At 46.2% G+C, this 21,187-nt stretch overlaps 2 protein-coding genes across 2 annotated transcripts; one reads left to right on the forward strand and one right to left on the reverse strand.

Moving 5' to 3' along the window:
- Nucleotides 1-465: 465 nt before the first annotated feature.
- PPM1M (protein phosphatase, Mg2+/Mn2+ dependent, 1M) lies at nucleotides 466-5,255 on the forward strand (the record flags this gene model as incomplete). The annotated part of the gene is made up of 9 exons (XM_010077162.1): nucleotides 466-589; nucleotides 1,233-1,487; nucleotides 2,012-2,124; nucleotides 2,699-2,783; nucleotides 2,964-3,082; nucleotides 3,557-3,620; nucleotides 4,286-4,393; nucleotides 4,689-4,837; nucleotides 5,111-5,255. Coding segments are annotated over 9 exons (1,162 nt in total), but the record flags the coding sequence as incomplete, so codon positions are not given.
- A 5,231-nt stretch (nucleotides 5,256-10,486) lies between these two features.
- Nucleotides 10,487-20,831, reverse strand: WDR82 (WD repeat domain 82; the record flags this gene model as incomplete). Its single annotated transcript, XM_010077163.1, has 8 exons — nucleotides 10,487-10,831; nucleotides 11,328-11,470; nucleotides 13,281-13,350; nucleotides 13,474-13,629; nucleotides 14,435-14,551; nucleotides 16,508-16,607; nucleotides 16,813-16,879; nucleotides 20,734-20,831. Coding segments are annotated over 8 exons (781 nt in total), but the record flags the coding sequence as incomplete, so codon positions are not given.
- Nucleotides 20,832-21,187: the final 356 nt, after the last annotated feature.

Below are 21,187 nucleotides of genomic sequence, written 5' to 3' on the forward strand. Positions count from 1 at the left end.
TGGGGTGGGGGGTGTTTTGGGGGGCTAGCGGCACCAGGCGTCCATCCCCTCACTCCTAGCAAAGTGCCTTAAATCAAAGGAGACGAGACCTTCAGAAATCTCTGAGCTGTGCAAGGAGAGCACACTCCCACCCCGGGGCAAACCTGAGCCGGGCTGGAAGGAAACACAGTACCGGTGGTTTTGCAATTCACTGTGTTGCCACAGAAATAGCACAGTGTGGGCTGCTGACCGGGGCTGCCTGAGGCCCGGGTGCTCCAGCACTATTTGTCCCTGTGTCCCTGGCCAAGCTTTTTCCCACTGCACGTAAATAACTTGTTATTTAGGGCCCCAGCAGAGAGCTCCTCGAGGCTGGAAAGGGAGCGGGGAGCGAGGGGCTGCAAGGACAGGGTGAAGTTCACAGTGGCTGCGGGAGCAGGCGAGGGGCAGTGTGTCTGCACCCCTGACCCGGAGCGTTTGCACCCCCAGGGTTATCAATGCCGAGAAGTCAGAGTTCAATGAGGACCAGGCAGCCTGCTGTCAGATCTCCATCCGGAGGAGAGAGCCAGGTCTGGAGGAGGACGAGGAGTGGCTGATCCTGTGCTCCACGCAGGTATAGCCCACGGGCAGGCCGTGGTCACCCCGCTGCTGGCCCGGTACAGGAAACATGAGGTTGTCCCGTCAGTCCCACATGCCCACACACTGATCCCCAGCCTTGGATGCCTTCAGGGGACCCATGCACCCTGTGGTTGGCCAGCAAATGCCCAGCTCTGCACATACATCCCATTTCTATTTCCTTGTCCTGTGTCTTGCAGCATCTGAGGTTGTCCAAGCCCTTTACTCGGTGCCCTCACCTTTCCTCTGCTGTCCTCGCTCTGCTTTCGAGGACGGGTGTGCGCTGTCATCGCTGGGGGACAGCCACGTGCACCAGGCACACGGGGTGCTCTCACCTGGGAGCCGCTCTGCCTTGTGTCTTGTAACATGGAGTGGCCCCATATGCCCTGAAACACCAAGAAACGGTGTGTGAGGACGGTGGCTGTGAATCCAGCTGCTCGATGGCGGGTCTGGCAGAGCAGCGTGTGGGCATCACGGGTTGGAGTTGTGCAGGGGATGAACTGGTGGTGGGGAAGGGGAGCCGGGGTGGAAAAGCCAGGCAAAACACAGTGATGTCCTGGCTGCGAGCCTGCCATCTGCGTGACCTCTCCAGCCCATCTTCTCCCTCTTCTTTGCTGTCTTGTCCCTCTTCCTCGCTGCAGTATCTGACTGGTTCTTACTGGGCGCTGTTTGATGGCCACGGTGGCCCAGAAGCTGCAATCATCGCCTCCAACTATTTGCACTGCTGCATCAAGCAGAAGCTGGAGGAGGTCGTGGGAGGCATCGCAGAAGCCCGTCCCCCCATGCATCTGAGCGGACGCTGCGTTTGTGACAGTGACCCCCAGTTCGTGGAGGAGAAGCACATCTGTGCAGAAGACCTGGTGGTGGGAGCCCTGGAGAACGCCTTCCAGGAATGTGTGAGTACCCCGGCACGGCACCGGTCCTGCTGCCCCCAGCAGTTGGTCTGTCCCTCCCCGCTGCCTGGGCTGGGCAGGGTCTGCAGTCCTGCACCTGCACCTCATGGAGCAGGCAGGGACATTTGGCCAAACCTTAAAGCGTGCTGAGATCGTGCTGGGTCAGCTCCCCAGGATCTGCTGCAGATCTGTTGCATGTTGGCGGTGCTGACCCAGAGCTAAGCTGCAGCATCTCTGCTGAAGGGCGCCCAGGGGATATGTTTCTGTGGGGCTGGACGGTGGCTACTGTCAGACTTGGACAGTGTGTACAAGTGTGAGATCTCCCCCTCACGCTCCTAAAGTGGTCCTTAGTCCAGTAGTAGCAGCTTTGTTGGCTGTACTGAAGGAACATTGTCTTTCACCTTGCTGGTATCCCCTGGCCCGTCTGCAATCAGTTTTGGCTCCGGATTTCTGCTGGGAGGCATGAGGCAGCTGCAGAAAGCAGCAGCCTTGTTCAGCTCACTCACCAAACTTATTTAAACCAACAGGATGAAGTCATCGGCCAGGAGATGGAAGCTACGAACCAGACAGGAGGCTGCACTGCACTGGCTGCCCTTTATTTCCAGGGAAAGCTGTATGTCGCCAACGCTGGGGACAGCAGGTGAGCCACAAGAAAAGGGGGAAGTTGCTGGGGGACAAGAGCTGGGAGATAGGCAGGGTTTCCAGCTGCCTACTTAATCCTACAGAAGGTAGATGTGCAGCCCAGCCATTCCCCTCCTGCCTGCCACAGGAGCTGTGGGATGGATGGATGCTCCCATGCCTCCTGGAAGGGTTTTGGGATTTCAGTGGTCTGACTCTGCCCAGCCACAGGGCAGCGTTGGGGTAGTGGTGCAGCAGTAAGCTCAGCCGGGCAGGTGTTTAAAAGTGGAAGCTCATTGCAAAGCACCTTAAAGAGCTTCCTCCTCCAGCCTTGGCCCACCACTCCTCCAGCAGTGAGCTCCAGCATCGTCAAACCAGGCAGGCTTCGTCCTCTGCTGCAACCGTGCAATGGCAATGGAGTTATTTAAAAGGCACCGCTGCTTTTAAATGTTCTGGGTGCAAAGCTGTCCTCTGGCATGAGAGAAGGGTTACTGCTGATTACCTGGCTGACCCTAGGCTGGCCTCCGTAAGAGAAGGGCTGCAGCAACAGACATGCAGGAGGACGCACTTCAGCTCTTGGCCTCTTCCCCTCGTAGGGCGATCCTTGTTCTGAAAGATGACGTTGTGCCCATGAGCTGTGAGTTCACCCCTGAGACAGAGAGGCAGCGACTCCAGCACTTGGTGAGTGGCTCCCTCCGCACGTCAATATGGGAGACGCTCACATCCTCCTTGGGATGTGCTTTCCCAAGTCTGTTCTCCGTTCTGCTGCTGGGGTGCCAGTCCCGAGGCAGAAGCAGTTTGGATGCCCTGCTCTGCTGAAGCAGAACCTCTTCATCCTCATGCCTTCGTTCCCTCCTCCAGGCTTTTCTTTTCCCCAAGCTCCTGGAGGGCGAGTTCACACGCTTTGAGTTTCCACGGAGGTTGAAGGGAGATGACGTGGGCCAGAAAGTCCTGTACCGGGATTACTTCATGGAGGGCTGGTGAGTCCTTTCTGCCTGAGGACAAGGGTGCGGCACAGGGCGGCTTCACCTGCTCGTAGCGCTGGGGAGGTGGAGGGAGTACCCCTGGTGAGAGCAGGGGGCTCAGTGCTGCAGAGCTGTGCCAGATGGAGTGAAGGATGCTGTGAGCAGCCGCCCCAGCTGAAGGGCTGGGGCCATGGCAGAGTGGTTAGGGAGCAGTGAGATGGTCCTTCTGGGATCCTGCAAGGTGGGGCTGGTACAGGAAGCCCCAGACTGGTGCAGGTACAAGCTAGGGAGGAAGGGGAGAGGGGAAAATGCCTTGGCATTCAGCAGGGGGTCTTATTCACTGTGTCTGCTTCAGCAAGTCACTTTGCCCATGCCTCAGCTGCCTGTGCACGGGGGCACCACGAGGACTGAGTCATGGTTGAGATGTTCTGGCTGTGTTGTACCTTTAAGGTAGAAAATCCCAAATCAATGCTGAATCCTCTGTTCTAGGGGATACAAGACAGTGGAGAAAGCTGACCTCAAGTATCCTCTTGTCCATGGTCACGGGAAGCAGGTAGCTGAATGCTTTACACATGGGGAAGGCAGATGCAATCTGCTGGGGGTCCTCAGCATCCCTGTCACTCATGATCACTGCCCTGGGGCACTACGGCAGCCTGGGGCTGCAGAGCCCACAGGCCCGATACAGCAGCTCCCTTCACTAGCACCGTGCTGCCTGGTCAGTGTAAACCAGAGCCCTCGGGAGCAGAGAGGCTGCACCCTCCTCCAGAGTACCTGCTGGTGGAGCACCCCCGGTGACACAACCCACGTGCCCCCCCCTTTGCAAGGAGTTGCTGCAGAACCTCCTTTGCCAGGAGGAAGGACCCGTTCCCCCACCCCCCAAACCAACCCAGCATTCTTCCTCACCCCCTCCAAATGAAGAGCAGATGCCACCATGGGGTCCCCGAGGTCTGTAGCATTACCCAGAGTACAGGTCCTTACTCCAGAGCACACCACGGGCCCCCAGGAGCCACCCACGTGCGGGCTGGCTGTCCCATGCTCGCGTCAGGCCTTCGCTGCTGATCACTCCTCCATCCCTGAGGTCTCCAGGGGCTGCCCTGGGTGGTGCTTGGAGAAGGGTCTTAAAGGCAAGACGAAGATTGGTCAGGACAAGCCACACATCAGCCTTTAAAGCTGCCACATTCTTGTGTTTTAATTCTGTTTTGCTTTCTTTGTGGCCAGGCTCGCTTGCTGGGGACTCTGGCTGTCTCTCGAGGTCTGGGGGATCATCAGCTCAAAGTCATCGACACCAACATTGAAGTCAAACCTTTCCTCTCCTGCATCCCCAAGGTCAGTCACGCCACAGGAATTACAGGATGAAATTAAACGTTCTGCTCCTCCCCTGTAGCACCCACCTTTTACAGACCTGGCAGGTCTCAGCTGTGTCCTTTCTCCATCCCCCACCTCTCTGCATGCTGCCCAGAGAATCCTCAAGACAGAGGAATCTACAAGCATAGCAGCAAGGGGATGTAAAAGATTCAAAGCACCCTGGTTCCACTTTGTCATCTCTCAGGGGAGGAGTCATTTCCCCGACCCCTCCGGTACCTTGCAGAGATTGTCACCGATTTACTGCTCTGCTTTCCAGGTGAATGTGTTTGACTTTGCTCTGCGTGACATTAGGGAAGACGATATCCTCATCATGGCAACTGATGGCCTTTGGGATGTACTGTGCAACGAAGAGGTGGCCCATATGGTCAGGAACTTCCTTGCAGAGAACAGGACAGATCCTCACAGGTAGTACCAGCTTTGCTATCGTTTTCCCTTCCAGAGAACCTGGTCAGACCAAAAGCAGGCGGGGAGTGCTCTGCTTCTAGGTCAGCTCCACTGTGACCAAGCACTCTGCTGGGACTCTGGAAACTGCTGCCTAATCTTTCCCCATCCTAAAGAAACAATGGTAAAGCTAGTGTCTTTAAAAACCTACTATCTTGACAACATAAAGCCACATCTCAATGTTCTTAAGGGAGCAGTGCCACATTCACCCAAACCTTGCATTTATTCCTCACACAGATTTTCAGAACTGGCCAAATGCTTGGTATGCAGAGCAAGAGGAGAGAAGAGAGGCCACCAGTGGTTGCTGGATGACAGCCACGAGGCATCCTACGATGACATCTCAGCATTTGTCATCCCTCTACACAACAGGGATAAGGACTGACAGTGTGACACACAGAATCTCTGTGTCCCCCTGCTGTGGTGCTGCTCAGCAACAACCCGAGACTGAGGGATTTCTGCTGTGCACATATGCACTCTTCCCAGGAAAACCATCTGCAGTAGAACCTGTCACTGCACAGCCAGCACTTATGCAGAAGATCAACAAGAACATTAACTCCTTAAGAGCCTGCAAGAGAGGAACAGCGGGCAACAAATATTCCCCTTACTCCTTTCTCTTTGTTGGGCCGAGGAGAAACTGCAAAGGGGGCCATGCCAGCTGAAGGGTGCTATTTCTAAATCTTTGCGGTACAGCGAGCCTCAAATCCACATTTCTAGTGACCCCTCTCCCTTTTTCATATTGAAGAATGGGGATCAGTTGAGATCCAACCAGCCTCGAGTGCCAGACTTTAATCCCCCTTGGAACAAAGCTGTGTAAAGCTGGACGCAGAAGCTGAAGTGTCCCTCGGATCCATTTGCTGTAGCAGGAGATGTGCTGAGAACACGGGAGCTGCTGCTGAGCCAGCACTAGGCACAGCCACACCTGCTTAACACCAACCCTGCAGCAGGAGCCCAGACGCTTGGGAAAATTGACGGGTGTAGGCAGCACCACCTCAAAACAGACAGCGTTAACAGATGAAACTACACGTTGCCATACAGGAGCCTCCTGTGCAAAGATCCGTGCCTTACTGTTACTTCAGAGAATTTAAGTATTTAGCGTGTCATGCAACGTACCCATTTCTAACAAATCTTAGTCCACAGCACTTGCTAATGCTTTTTCTATTAATCCAGGTGATTTGACAGCAAGGCTGGTTTTGTAGCTGTAGCATTGATGAGAACCCAAGTGTCTAAGTACATCAGCTGATTTAGCTCCAAGTAAAATAAAACCAGTTTGTTCAAATTTGTCTGTAGTGCTGAATCACAAGTGCTTACCATCACTGGAACAGAACAGCAGCGCAGAAGCTGTGCCAAACCGAGTTGTGCCTTAAACGCTGAGGATCTGCTTCTGAACCCGTTCATTAGCCAGGGAAATTCAGGTGTGGACAACCTTCCCATCTTCCCCCATCTCCACTTGTGTTTTTATTATTCATTACCCAAGTTGCAGGATTCCCCAGCGAAGCAGACAAACCCCAGTGTTTTTAAGTTCCACAAGGATGAAAGTCCAAATAAAAATACTTTTTTTTAAACGCATCTTACTGCAGTTTTATTCCTGTCAAAGGTTTTACACAGACCTGAAGTAGAAAAAAAACAGCCTTAGAAAATTGCAGGGTTTTTGTTTGTATTTGTCTTTGCCAAAACCCACTTTGTGTCTAGAAGTATTCCCTCAGTGGTACTGTCCCGAGGGCTGGGTGTCAAAAGATGGTTTCCTGCAGTGGGAGGCCTGGACCCAGGAGTGAGGCAGCCTGCTCAGCTATCTGCTCGTCATTTAAACAAGGGATAGAACAAAACCCGTTTCTCTCCAGCTTCGCTTTCCCACATCCTCTTGAATTTAACCTGAAAACAATGCACATGGGGCTTTACCCGGCTGTCTGCCGTTCCCCATAAAGCAGCTGTAATAGTCTATATACATTGACAGTAATGATCCCAGTCTCCTGTTACTCCAAACCACAACAAACTATTTTCCCACCTTCCTGCTAAGGGCTCATCTCTTCCATCCAGAACACAGGCTTCCGTGGACACCCCTCCCTAGGGCACCATGCCTCAATACATAGCTGTGATAAGACTGTTTCCCTATCCCGAAGCATTCCTAGGCAAGAAAAGCCTCTTAAAATGGGCAGTTTGTGTAGGGATAGCTCCAGAGTATCACACTTCTACTACAGAGCTTCTGACTTTCCAAAGAGGCTTTTAAAAAAATTGATGATTTTCCCATCCTCCTCCAAGAAACCAGCAAGTCATATCATACGTACCATATCATACCAAGCAAACGTAGAATTTACAGCACTCAGTGATCTCTCTACAAAATATTTATTGTTAACAGCCACAACATTGAATTCTCCACATATGTAGTATTTTGTGACAAAGCATAATTTGACTTCACGTATTTACACTCATCCGGCAGATACCACCTCGGAGTCACACTCCCCACACCAGCTCGTGATCAGTTTCTGAAAGGCTTGCCAGGATCCTAGCCCCTGGCTCTAAGCCAAGGCAAGTCTCTTAAAGTGCAATTACAGTCAAGGGGCATTGGAAAAGATACACTGCTGCTTCTGGGTTTGTTCACTCAGTTGCTCCTGTGTCCTCCAGAGCAGGGGTTGGGACATTAACCAAGGACCAGGGAGCCTCAAAAAACAAAAACAACCAAACCACACCAAAAACTCTCAAAGACTAATTTGGAGAAGAGAAACACCTGAAGTCTCCTACAGCCCACACAGATGTGCTCAGCCAACACCCCTGCTTATTTAGAGATGGGCTGTTGAGTCTTACTTCTCTCTTGTTTCAAAGAAAGGTCTTTAACTTCATCTCAAAGAGCATGGGGGATTCAGCTTTTAAATATCAAATTTGGGGAGGGAATGCTGTTTCCTGCTTGGCTTTACATAAGGTTGGACACTCCATTAGACATGGGAGTGCTGTTTTTAATAAGGTGCATTTCTCGTTAGCTGGCTGCCCTGAAGAGCACAGGAATCACAGTCCTTATACTTCCAGAGAAGCACATAGAAGCTGGAGGCTAAAAGCTTTATTCAACCTTTCCTGTTTTAAAGAAACACACGATACTCCAAGTTCCTTGATAACACTTGGCACATTTCCCTCTTTTAAAAGCAGATGGAAAACACTCGGTGCTACATCAACCAAGAAGGATGTCTTTGCCTGTGTGGGTGGCGATCAGCCCTGAGAAGGCATTCAGCTTTAATTTGGAATGAGCATTAGCGCTGTGCACAAATCTGTACATCTATCTTCACTCCAGAAAGCCACTGATGTTCTTAGTGTATGTATCCTTCCAGATCAGTCATTTGGTCCTCTTGTTCTTAAACGTTTCACGTTACAACACACAATACTTTACAACACTGCGAGTGGAAGAGAGCTGAACAATGGTCTTTAGACAAGCGCTCAAACCACATTAGCAAAGAGCATTTTTATAATTAAAAAAACTTCAAAATGCTTCCCTGTGAAAAGTAACAAGAAAAATGGCTGGAGGCTATCTGTTCACTTCCTCAGGCAACAGACATGGTAAAAACCTGAAAGATGATTTGCTACTGAACACTATGGTTTAACTGTTAAAATGCACTACAAACCCCAAATACTTGTGTGTTACAAACCACCGCAAAATACGGCTGCTTACAAAAACACCAATAGTGGTAAAATAGCACCAAGCAGCCTGAAACAGAACAATACCGCGCCGAAAAGGTGGCTGTGGAAAGCCACCAACTTTCAACTGTGAGGACGGAGATAACCACCTCCCTTCGCGCTGGCATTTCTAGGGGACAGTGGGACAGCACATGCTGGGAAGAGGGGTGCTGGTGTAGTAGTATGAATCTCTCATCTGCGATTCCAACAGCAGGTCTGTCTGGCAAGATCAAAAGCCTCAGTCTGCTGCTCCCTTCCCTCCTGCAGTCTGGTGGACAGCTAACTCACATCACAGACTCATGCTGCTAGAAACAGCTTTTCATCGTGCAGTAGCATCAGCAGAGGCAAGCCACAGAGCCTAAGGAGCAGCTTCAACCGCAGCATCGATTCCAGTTTATCAGAACTGCCTCACGCAGGCGGTCCTCCTGCGAACTGCCACAGGCAAACGCTGTGGCTCAGCATGTGCTGCTGCTTTAAAGGAACCAGCAGTGGAGAAATGCTTGTTCCCCAGCCCCAGCTCTTAGCACAGCCCATTTCCACTGACAAGGGCTGTAAAAAGGAAAAAGGCAAGGCAAAGTGAAACAGAAGCAGCTGTTCTACCAGCTGATCAAGGAGAAATGCTCTGAATTACATACAGGGCCCTACAGTTGAGACAGACTTTGCTGTAACAGGGGTACAACCAGACAACTGACCTAAAGTAAAAACAATCGAGCACTGTTCTCTCTTACGGACTGGCACTTGAGAGCAGAGAGAACACGCCCATTACTGTGCTTGTCACCTTCCCAGCATCTTACATTCAGGAGAGGGGAAGCACACATGACTGAGGGAAAGAATGGACTTTCCAAGCTGCGACCCAGCACATAAAGCCAAGCATGTTTGGAAAGGCAAGAATACAATGAATGCCACATTTACGCTGAGCCTGTCCCGGCCTGCTGGTGGATGCGTTTGATCAATGCATCATTTCAGGAAAAAGAAACTGGAGCCAGGCTTGAAGACCAGCTTGCCAGCCTTCCTGTGCCATTCACCCACAAGCCCTGCTGGAGCAGGAGAGCATGTCCCTCCCATCTCTGTGCAGGGGCGTTCCTTGGAGCAGGGCCACAGCAAAGCAGAGTTAGTACAGTCACACGTAAGATTTTTAAAATTCAATTCTGAAGACACATCTGACAAAGGAAGCGTTGTTTCGGGGCTACCGCTGAAAACCTGGAGGACCTGTAACAATGCATGATGAACTAACCGCATATCAGTTTTAACAACAAAGGGATATAGGTCTAAGCCTGGCGTTGGGAGAATTTAATGGTGCTTATTTACAAACCAGGAGGGGAGAACTGCATCAGTGGAGGTAAACAGCCTAGACACCTCACAATACTGGCCCACATAATTTTCTTTAATATCTAAAAGTAAAAAAATATGGCCCATTCCCGCTGCCCTCCCCCCCCCAGTATTTACAAGTAAGATCAGCCAAGATGATACATAAGGAAGATACATAGGCAGGCTGTGCTTTCAGTCCCAGTTTGGTTTCCCCATCCTCGTGCTGACAGATTCCTTTATTGCTTGGGACACTGACCAGACCTCATCGGTACTGTCTGCACCCTCTGCGATGCTGGCACAGCAAACAGCAGGGAGGCTTCAGCAAGTTCTGTCAGTGGACAAAACCTGTGTGGTTTGCTGCATGCTAAATTGCCAAAAGAAGGATGACAGGATGTATAATGTATATTTACAGTCACCCACTCTTTTGGTGCGTGTTCCACTGCAAAAGAAGCCAGCATCTGCTGTCTGCGTTGAAAACTGTCAATGTTAACATTTGGCACAGAAGTAACTTTGCATCTGTGGACTGCAATGAAACCAGGGATCCTAGATGGGAAAAACATGCACTTACGGGAAGGAACCGCACGTTCCACCTTGGAACATCAATAGCCTTGTGCACTTACAGAATAAAAACACACAATTACAGCTTAAAAAAACGCCACAAACATTTTGTAAATAAAACAGACTTAATTGCTCTTAGAAATAATACTGTGTCAGTTCCAACTTCAGCTGAAGCCTGCTGGGCGTGGACTGGAAGGTAAGAACATGTAGCATGCTGCTCCTGAACACACTAAGAGGCTGAGTGGAAGAGTCCTCACAAAGGAATGCAGCAAATAAACGTAAGACATATGGAAACATACGCAGGAACACAGTCTAGGAGACCTAGGCAATCCCAATACTATGCTTGCAATGATGTGCTGCTGTTAGCAGTGTGGAAGTCATCTGACAACAGCTGCAGCATAGGAATTAGTCGTCAATAGTTGGCAACCAGAAGGCCTACAAAAGAGGAAGAATAAACATGTTTTACAGAGCAGAACACAAATCCCTCCTACAGCACACTGTAGGACCTGATTGCTGCCACCTTCTATAAGCACACAGGCAGAGATTACCAAAGAGGCAGCAACACCCTCCCAGCAGCTTAAGGTCACAATCTTTGCTTACGCTGGTTCGGTTTGCATTGCATTGTCTCCAGAGAAGCCAGTCTTACACAAACTGAAAACAGCAGCCATGGACAGTGCTCTAAAGAACTCGTACTTCTGTGCACGCATTCACTCGCTGCTCTGCTTTCATGTGTGTGTTCAAATGCTGGCTTGCCAGTTGTGCTGCCCCATGTATCTACTGGCCTGGTAAGGCGCAGTCAAGGCACAACAGAGGCCTGGCTCTCGCTGAAGCCCAAGGAAATACCCATCAGTGGCAGTGAGCCTTCTCAGATTCATTTCTAAAAGGGTCAGCACCTCACTGAGCTAGCAGGAACTTAAAACACTTTCCTTACCATATTGGAACATGCACTAGCAAAAGTCATGAATTTTGGATTGAACTGCAGACAGGTTATAGGACCTGTGTGTTTCCCATCCAGCACAGCCACCTTCATCCCACTTTCCCCATTCCAAACATGAATCTTCCCATCCTCCGAACCTGCAGGCAGGAGTGAAAAACAAGACATGCAAGATACATTGAAGAGGTGAGCAGAGAAAAATTAAGTACATAACCTTTTCTGTCGGAGAACTGTAGGAACAAACATGCCCTGTCTTCATAGCTTAACCTTTAAAATTCCCAAAGTACCACCAGGGCATTTACAAAACATCACTAGAGTTTACACACCTGTATCCAAACAGGTTTATATCTTTGCACTGCAGAGACTCAACTACTCAACACAGCGCAACACTATTCTGGCAAAGAGGTTAAGAGCTACAGTCACCCAGTAGGAAAGAAGAGCTGACACCATTCAGCTACAAAGGAAGGACCCTTGCCAACTTGGACCAATGTGCGAGAGGAAAAAAGCTGTGTGTAAGTCACTGCTCACGCAAGCTCTCAGTTCAGACATAGGAGATAAATATTTCACTTGGTAGGCACAGAATCTGAAATCAAAGGTAACCAGATTCCAATGCACTACGCCAAATACCAGAAGCTTCACTGGAGGTATCGACTCTCCATGTTGCTACAATGGGACAGGTTTTTCACTTTAAAATGGCATTTTGCAAACTGAGGCTGGGCACGTAACGTTTTTATAATTCAACTGTGCCTTAGTCTCATTTTAAATAGGATTCCTAATAAAAATGCACGGAATTTTCTTCTGCTTCTGTAATTATAAGTTTAGCCTTTCAGGAAGGAAAAATTAAGAAGTCCAAGTTACAACTTAACCATATGTAAACACTGAACAGAAATAAAAGTTTTGTAACTCCTTCCACTACAGTTTTCATTTGGAAGGGCACAAAAGGAAGGTAAATATGTGCAATAAAGTGCTCTCCAGAGAGACCAAGCAAAGAACACCCTCCCATCCCCCGCCTTCTCTGCAATCGGGAAGTTCTCAGCCAGAACAAAAAAAAAAAAAAAAAAAAAAGGTTTTCCCAAGACCATCACTCATCCAGGAAAAATGAGGATCTGATACCAATTACCACAGTCAAACATATTTGATCAGCCATATAAATAAGAACAAAAAATAAAGGGCTAGGAAAGGGCAGTGCCACACAAATACGTCTTATTTGTGTTCCTGGGTCCTGCTGGGCAGCAGAGTGACTGAAGCACTCACCTTGGGGTGCCCAAGCTGCAGCACCTGGCTTTATAGGAGCTGCAACTGCTTTTTGCCACCCACTTTACTCAAGAGTCCCTCCTGGAGGGGATGGGGAAAGGGGCCTGGGCCAGAGGAATCATGCTGGGAGCCATCAGGCTGATGCCTGCTGCTTCTATCAAGGGTTACGCAGAGCTTGTTCCACAGATATGGGAGTTCACAAGAGCCACATGAACAGAAGTTGCCAGTGCAGAAATGTCCCTGAAAGGTGTACAAATGTACCGGGCTACAAGACCAGTCACCCAAGCACAGGCAGGTGCCTTGTTCATCAGGTAACAGAGGGCAGGCCACAACATACAGCCCCGGCACACTTTCAGAGGCAGCACGAGTGCATCCTAGCCACAGGGTGAGGATTATTGACATAAATTATGTGACAGCTCTGCATGCATTACAATAGTTTGCTGGTTTCTTATATTTTTTGCAATAGTGTTCATGTGTAAAAGGAAACAACAAAAGTCCTCTTGCAGGCTCTTTTACATTTCAGTCTAGAAAATGTTGAGTAAACTAACAAACCAGAAAACTATCAATGCAAAGAAAGCTTATGACTGCATTGTACTATTTAAATACATTCTGCTTCCCAGCACAGACACAACTTTAGTCCTATGTAACACACCAAATTTCAGAGCACTGGAATTCTTTCAAGAAAAATTATCTTACCTATCATGATGAACTGAGAGTCTGGTGTGAATGATGCCTCCAGTGTGACAGCCTTACTGTTATTATAACCCTATGGCACAAAACAGGAGAACGTGTAGTAAAGTGTGTGTCCACAGTAATCTCGCAACCAAAGGGCATCTGCTCACAAAACTAATACCAAGATTCAAGCACGTAACACAGGCAACATGCTCACCCCAAACGTATGCAGGATAGCTCCTTTAAAAGCATCAATCAGTCGAATGAACCCTCCATTAGTCGATATAAGGATGAGTTTGCCATCATTACTGAACTTCAGGCCTGTCCATTCACATGTTCGATCATACTGCATCTTAAATGTAGCAAATGGCCCCTTCAAAGAAAAAAGAGGAAATATGATGTAGGCTCTGTATGCATTGCTGCTAACAAGAGTCTGCTTTTAACCTTAGCTCAGGAAAAAGTTTAAGATTTTTTCAAAATAAAATCTTTAGTCCTAAGATACTAAAGGAAAGTGTTGTGGCAAAAACATGTCACTGCACGTCTAAGTTTCAAAGTAGTATGAATCTACAGTTTCCATGGCAAAAAAGAGCCACAGTAGGGTGTTTGGATACCAAACAGTCCCATACTCCATCACATTAAACAGCAGAAATAATTTAAGATAGGATGAAATTTTTAAACAAGGCTGGTAACTGAAGTTTGAGAAAGAGCTTGCACCAGCGTTATTGTCATCTGACTTTTTGAAAACCATGGAACTAACTATGCTCAGTGCTTAGCCAGTTTGGCTGCCCACCCCATTAGTTTCCTTTGAAATTTCCATCCTTTCTGACAATCCCGGATGCATCTTTGCCAGTGTTCTTCCAGAATAAGCAGAAAGGAAAAAAAACCAAAACAAAACCAAAATACCATAACCCAACAACAACAAAAAGCCTAAAAAGGAGTTCGGAACAGGTTAAAGAGTTAGCAGAAGTATACTGTAACATTGGTTCAAGAGCGGATTTGAGGATTTGGTGAGAGCATGTATCCCTGTCTGTGAGGTTTTTACTTACCAAAAACTCTCTAGATGCCAAGTAGGCACCCCAGAAAGTATGCTGGAGTAAAAAAATTGAGTCTCTGAGCACTGAGTTTAGACTACTTCTTGCAAGATAAAATGTGTAAGAAGTGAAGTTAGGGCAGCTCACCTTGTCAAAAGAACGGAGATCGTAAAGCTTCACCATTTCAGAATTGACTCCAGCAGCAAAAATCAACCCTTCTGGGTCAAAAGAACACACAGGCTTCCCCTGGAGATGCATTAAACCCTAGAAAACAGAAGAAGTCCAAATTATTTTGTGAAACTGATGCTCACATTTCTGCCACCACATTTTGAGCCCACTTTCAGTAGGACAGCAGCTTACAGGCCCAACAACTGGATTTCAATTGTAAATATTGAGGTTTTACAAAGTTTCAGAACTCAGCTTCTCAAAAGCAACTCTGACTACTTCAGGCCATCATACAGAGCTATCAGATTGCTGCAATGACAGTTTACATTAGAACAAATCAAGACCTCATTCAAGCTCTCATCCACCAAAAAAGTACCCAGAGAAGGGAGGATGATGTGGCTGTATTAACAGCACCACAAAACACTGCTGCTGGAATTGATAGCAACGCTTTACCAATTACACTTGCGAAGGAGGGGGAAAAAAAGTATTTTGAAAGCAATTAGAAATAGCTCCAGTGAACACAACTGCTAAACTTTCCATGCCTGTTTAATGAACACACATACCTTCTGGAAGCCAACAGACCTTACATATTAAAATTGACAGATTACTATCGGTGCTTTTTTTTTAATGTTAGCTTTTCCTTAACTCATATAGTAGAAAAGACTGGAGAAAACTCAGTAAAAGCCAACAAGATAGATAATTTTCTGTATCCTTACTGGCAGATCTGTGTGTGTTAGCCAACTGTCTTTATGTAACTGTATGCACATAAATAATAACATATCTCTAATTAAATCAACAATACATTTAAGAAGTTTCTGTATTTCTAAAATACCATTCTTCTGAAAACAAGTCTAGAGTCTTTACTACTGCTCTCTTCTTTCCAATTTAGGTCGGTTTTCCCATCATCTCCGAAGGCCAGGCAGTAAGCTAGCCCATACTGACGTGGGACATCGCTGGTTTCCCGGTAGTATTTCTAGGCAGTACGGCTGCCATCTCATGGGCAAACTGAAAATTACAAGTAACGCTTCCTCAAACTCTTTCCTAAACTTTGCGGGATGCAGCTTCCAGTTACAAGTCCTAGTTTTACCATTCTTACAACTTCAGGCTTTAGCATGAACCACAGAACTGCTACTGACTTTACAATCCTATCTCATCTGTAGCATTTTTGAGACCGAGATTCATCCCAAGGGAAACTTACACACTAGCATTAAAGGCATACTCCTGGAGAAAGGCAAAACTTAAGATTTCTTGACAGAAAAAGATCTGGAATAAGTAAAATAGCCCTCTCTCATAAGCAAAACGGTCCCAGTGAGATGGGAAAATATGAGAGCACAATGCCCTGTGTCCAGATACAGGGACGAAACAGCTCATCATCAACAGAAGGTGGAGACTGTACTCCTAGTCCTTCATTCCTGCCCCTGCTGGCAGCTCAGGTACTTTTCTGAGCCCCCGTAAGCCTGCTTCCACTAAAAAAAAAGGAAACTATTCAAGCAAAAGAAGTAAATAAAAAGAAACGGGGTTTTGCCTTGCTAGAAAGTTAAATCTGCTCACAAAGAGGTCTGATGAACAACAAAGGCGATGCAAGGAGGGGCAGACCATATGGCTGCTGTGTTACTTTAGATCATCAGTTTCTTCAAATTTAATTGCATCAAAGCATCAATCTTAAACACACGCTACAAACACTCAGCTAAGATGCGTTCCCGACCCAGGAGAGATGCCAGCTAGGAGAGAACACACTATATGAGGTAGCAGCCTGATGAACAAGATGATGACACCCAGCTCTTCTCTTGTTTCATCAGCTATGGGTGTTATTTCTCGCTCTTCCCAGCACCTCTCCAAAAGAGACAGAGGTGAAAGTGAACGGTGTTACACAATGCAACATACATATTTCACGGAGATTTGTGATCAAGGCTCCTTCAGCAATCCAGGAAGGTGTCAACACTAAGTCAGCAGCATACATTTCCATCAGTATTTTCATTTTGTAACAAGCACTCATCCATTTTTCATCCTTCTAACTGCAAATGCAATACACTGTGCATGAATTTGATATCCTACCTGGCAATTTGGAGAGCGGAGATCCCAAAGTCGAATAGTTTTATCAAGGGATCCAGAAATGAAAGTGTCATCCACTGGAGACATTGAAAGAGCAACCACTCTACAACACAGAAGAGCACATGCATCAGAGATACACAAAAGAAGTGAATGACCCAACACCTACCCCAACAGTTGTGTACATGCTTGTAACAGCCATGAACAGTTCTACAAAGTGAAAATCAGAGTGAATCAAGTGTAACGTAACTCAAGCTCATTCCAATCATTATTTCAATTTCCCCTGTACTGTCCCCCAAGCCACGTCTTACCTTTTTGTATGCCCCGGGAAATACCGAATGTATTTGTTGTCATGCAGGGAGAGGTATCGGATTGTATCTGAAAACATAAACAAACCATAAGCTTTATTATACCATGAATCCAATGTTATCTAAAAGTGGTCACACAGTAAACTTGCTCCCCACAGCAACAGCAATCTTGCCACAGTGAAGAAGTCTGGTCATTTGATTTCAAGTCAGACTTCGAAACAGAACCAAGTTAGAAACAGACATAAAACAATTTAATTTCCAAGGCAGAACTGGAAATCAGGCACCAGGAAAAGACACTTTCCACAGTCTGAAGTCATATTACATCATAAAGGCAAACTGTCATGTGATTTATGCAAGTTAATTTCAGAGTTGCTAAAATTTAAGTACCAATAAGTTTTATTCCATCATTCTCACAAAACAGAGTGTATCAAATTTATGATGTGGGTACTACCAATGAATCTTGCTGTCTTACCTATATACACATCCGGCAAATAAGTCTCCAGCTAAACAGTAACACAGGAAATGTGTGAATTCTAGCACTTAGCCAAAGAGATGATAAAAACACAAACTTCAAAGCCAGGACAGGACCATTAAAAAGTAGCAAATCTCTCATTTTTTGAATATGACAATCAATAGCTTCACACATTTTCTGCACTTAGAGCAGCTAAGCTTTAACAGGAGGACAGAGGAGTAACGTAAAGCTTAGTCCACTTAAAGCGATCTTAAAAATATACGGAATAAATTGGAGCAGCACCACAACATTTCTCAAGTGGTAATTTTATTCTCAGTACAGATGAACATACCAAGAGCAGCCCAAAATTTTGGTAGCTGCTGTTGAGACTTTTTCTCAAGATTAAAAGAAATCTGTGTAAGAGGAAACAATCCATCTGAGCAATGAAACACGAAGAACTAAGTTAAACCTCCAATATCTGAAAGCAGCATCGGGAAAATCCCTTCTCCCACTAGTTAGGGGACATGAGTTTAAGCTATTGCTGGATGAAGAGGCTGGCATTATGCACCTGCACCACACAGAGCCAAGAGACTCTGTAATGCTGCAACAAGTAGTCCAGCTGTGGCTCCAAAGATAAACTGAGGGAAGAGGACATTTTCACTTTTGACTTGGAAGAACAAGAGCCAACAGCATGAAATATGCACAGAGCATTTTAACACTCCTAAGGACTGCTGTGGTCAGAGTTTTCTGAACGGCTCATTCAGCAAAATTTAGTTTCTGTGAAAAAATGATCAACTTGCCATTTTTGCCTGAGGTTTCACATGAAGCTGAGACCAGAGGTCTAGACCACCCTCCAGTATTTGACAAGAAAACCAAAGGTGACTGATCAAGCTGGAAACATGATGCTGGTGACACATCATTTTGAAAGGCTCTAAGTGACCTGAGGTGACTATCCAAAACATAAATCCCCAACACCAGTGTTGCACCCCATCGTGGCCAGAACTGATATGCTTCTAGCATGATGTTAAGATGCATCTCTAGCTTTTCCTGCAAGAACTGTTGTTACCTGATTTTTGAAGTATCCATGCAGAACTTCATCTTCCTTTGCTAAAGAGGAAGCACTGGAGAACTGTGATCCTTTGTGATCCTTTTTGTTGGCAGCGCTCTGTCCCAAGCAAGGCAGTGGCCTGTACAGTTATCTCCTGTACCGGGTGGTATCATAGACCCTCAAACTGTACAAACTACTACCTCAGCCTGGAATCAGGCAAGATGAACTAGGTTCAGAGGTCTTGAGAAAATCATCAGAAGTGGACTGGTAGCAACTCCAACACATAAAATGCCTGGGATCAAGTGCCAGCACTCCCATAACACTTCCTGTGTTAATTTTCCCTCATGATAACTGCGTAACAGGTTAAATACAATGCACCTTGCCCAAGACTGCAGGAAGTAGGGACTACAGAGTATCTGGATCCCTACAGAATACCCTGTGTTAAAAGAGACTCGAACTCTTGCGGGTTACTCTGAGTGAAGGCTTTATTCAGGAGAGTTAGCAGGAACAGCAGCGTTGGGTCACCTCCTCAGAGAGTGACAAACTTACACTAGCAGGGTCTTCCTTATATACGGTTACAGATTATGGGTTACGACATAGGTACAGTCTCACGGAATTTTACAAATCTTCAGTTTGTTCCCATTTCTCTTCCTTTATGACATCTTCAGAACTCTCAGTTCTTCTTCCTTCAAGGTCTGGACAATTTCCTATCTTGCTTGCAGAATAAAATGTCAGCGAGGGCGTGGATAATCATTGTCTAGCGTTCTACCTGTCAGCGCAGCATATCAGTAGGTCATCTGTCTACTTTAAAGGTTCTATTTCTAAAGTTTTCTTCATGCTATGTAAGCAGGTTGGGTAACCTAGGTAACCACGCTCGTGATTTTGGGCTGGGGCTATACAAAGGACAAACTTCAGCTTCTAGCAGCTTCCTGGTCTGGTACTCACAGTAGGTAGGCTAAGGCTTAAGGCCTATATTTTCTAACATCCTGTAACACCCTGCTGGTTTATTAAGCTTATGGTTCACAACAGCAACAAATACTTTCACATTCTAGCTTTTTCTTTTCGTCCAGTCAAGTATTTCTTGTAATGCTACCTTGCATTATTGGATGAAGACTCTGAAGTTTTGGTTCCTCAACAGCTAACCAGTGCTTAGAAACAAAAACTCACAACTCAAAAAGGCATTAAAAATGGTTCATTAAATTGTTAATTGTAATTATTTGTAAGTTAAATAATACACAAGTCAGAAATGTGACATAAGTTAATAACTTAATAAAAAAATAAGTAGGCTGTGAAACAGACTAAAAAGGCAAGTGCTTCCCATCACACTTTTAATCCTTTTATACCATTAAACCCAATTCCATCGGAAACTTCCTTGTTCCTCTAGTTTCAGACTCAGCTTGTTCTAGTTTAGTCTGACTTCCTAACTCTTAACATCCATCTGCTCTGAATTAATTCTCTTTTAAATTCCTGAAGTACCCCACCACACACCACAAGGCACCAGTATCTCTACTGTCAATCTCTTATCTGTGCAAAGGAAAAAACAAAACCAAACCACTACTCCAGAAATGCTTATGAGTTTACAAACACAATGTTAAACCCCATTTATAAAGTGCTGTGCTAAGACACTTGTTCACTGAAAAACTCTCAGACACTGACTACAAACAAAATTGAGACAAAAGTTGAAATGAACACTAGCTGTTTCCAAACTTAGGAAGTATTGCCAGATAGAAGAATTAATGTACCTCTCTGTGTCAGTTTGTAAATTTGAATTTTAATTAAACTCAAATACATTAATAGCCTGTCATGAAGTTGGATGTCACCAATTTACAGAGTGTAGCTATCACAGACACCGACTGTGGAGAAATGGCATGAAAATGAGTGTTTTGCCCATTGCACAGAAAGAACAGACTGACAGAAGCAAAGCCAGTCTCAGAAGAGCTCTGTGACCTCCCCCAGGTTTGGCTGGTGATCTGTTGAGTTACCTGAACTTCCCGCCCTCCCTGCTGCATACAGAGAATGGAAAAACATTCCCTTCCTTTGCAGTAGACTTCTGTGTGTATCAGACAGAGCTATGGCATTTAGCCCACCTTCTGGCCACACACTCCTTCTACCTCATTTCACACGTAAGAAATTAAGCCACGGAAGCTGATGGCACTGGTATCAAACAGCAAAGCAAGCAGTAGAACCAAACTTTTATTGCACTAACAACATTTAAACCCCTAGTTATTGCAGCAACAAACAAAACACACATCAGCATGCTCGAGGGAGCATCACTGAGCTGTGCATTAGAGTTGAATATTAATTCCTCTGTCTCTGACAGTGTACTTATCACCGAAAAGTTACTATGAATTTTTTCCAGCTCTTTAGAACTATTTATCCAGGCATGTAGTTTTAAGTTTAAGGAGATTAAATATGCTCAACTTACCATCTATTTTGTTGCAGCTGTACACAACAGTGTTGGCAGCATGTGTGTACCTGATGAGGTCCACTCCATACTTCTTACTGTACAGCGTTCTCTTTGGTCTGTCAGAAGGAAGCAGAAATAACTGCACTCACTGTAACAAAAAGCTCAAACCGAAACTCACCACATTAACAAGGCTTTTTCATTGAGATACTACAAGATTGTTTCAAGTGGTCAGATGTTTTTATACAAAGAAAAGCATTTATATTTGATTTTTCAAACAAGCACCTCAGTGCTTTCTCCAAGACCACAGACCACACCTAGGCTTGAGGAGTTCCCTGTAACACCTGCAAAACGCACTTATTTGTCTCCCCCAGAAACTCTTTTTCCTATGATTTCTACTGTAAAAAGAAGAAAAGCAGCTAGCACAGTGAGCCCTTAATGTCAAGCAGCACTGCGCCATTGTTCCCCTGCCCAT

Source organism: Pterocles gutturalis, unplaced genomic scaffold (genome assembly GCF_000699245.1).
Source record: "Pterocles gutturalis isolate BGI_N339 unplaced genomic scaffold, ASM69924v1 scaffold25103, whole genome shotgun sequence".
Taxonomy (NCBI): Eukaryota; Metazoa; Chordata; class Aves; order Pterocliformes; family Pteroclidae; genus Pterocles; species Pterocles gutturalis.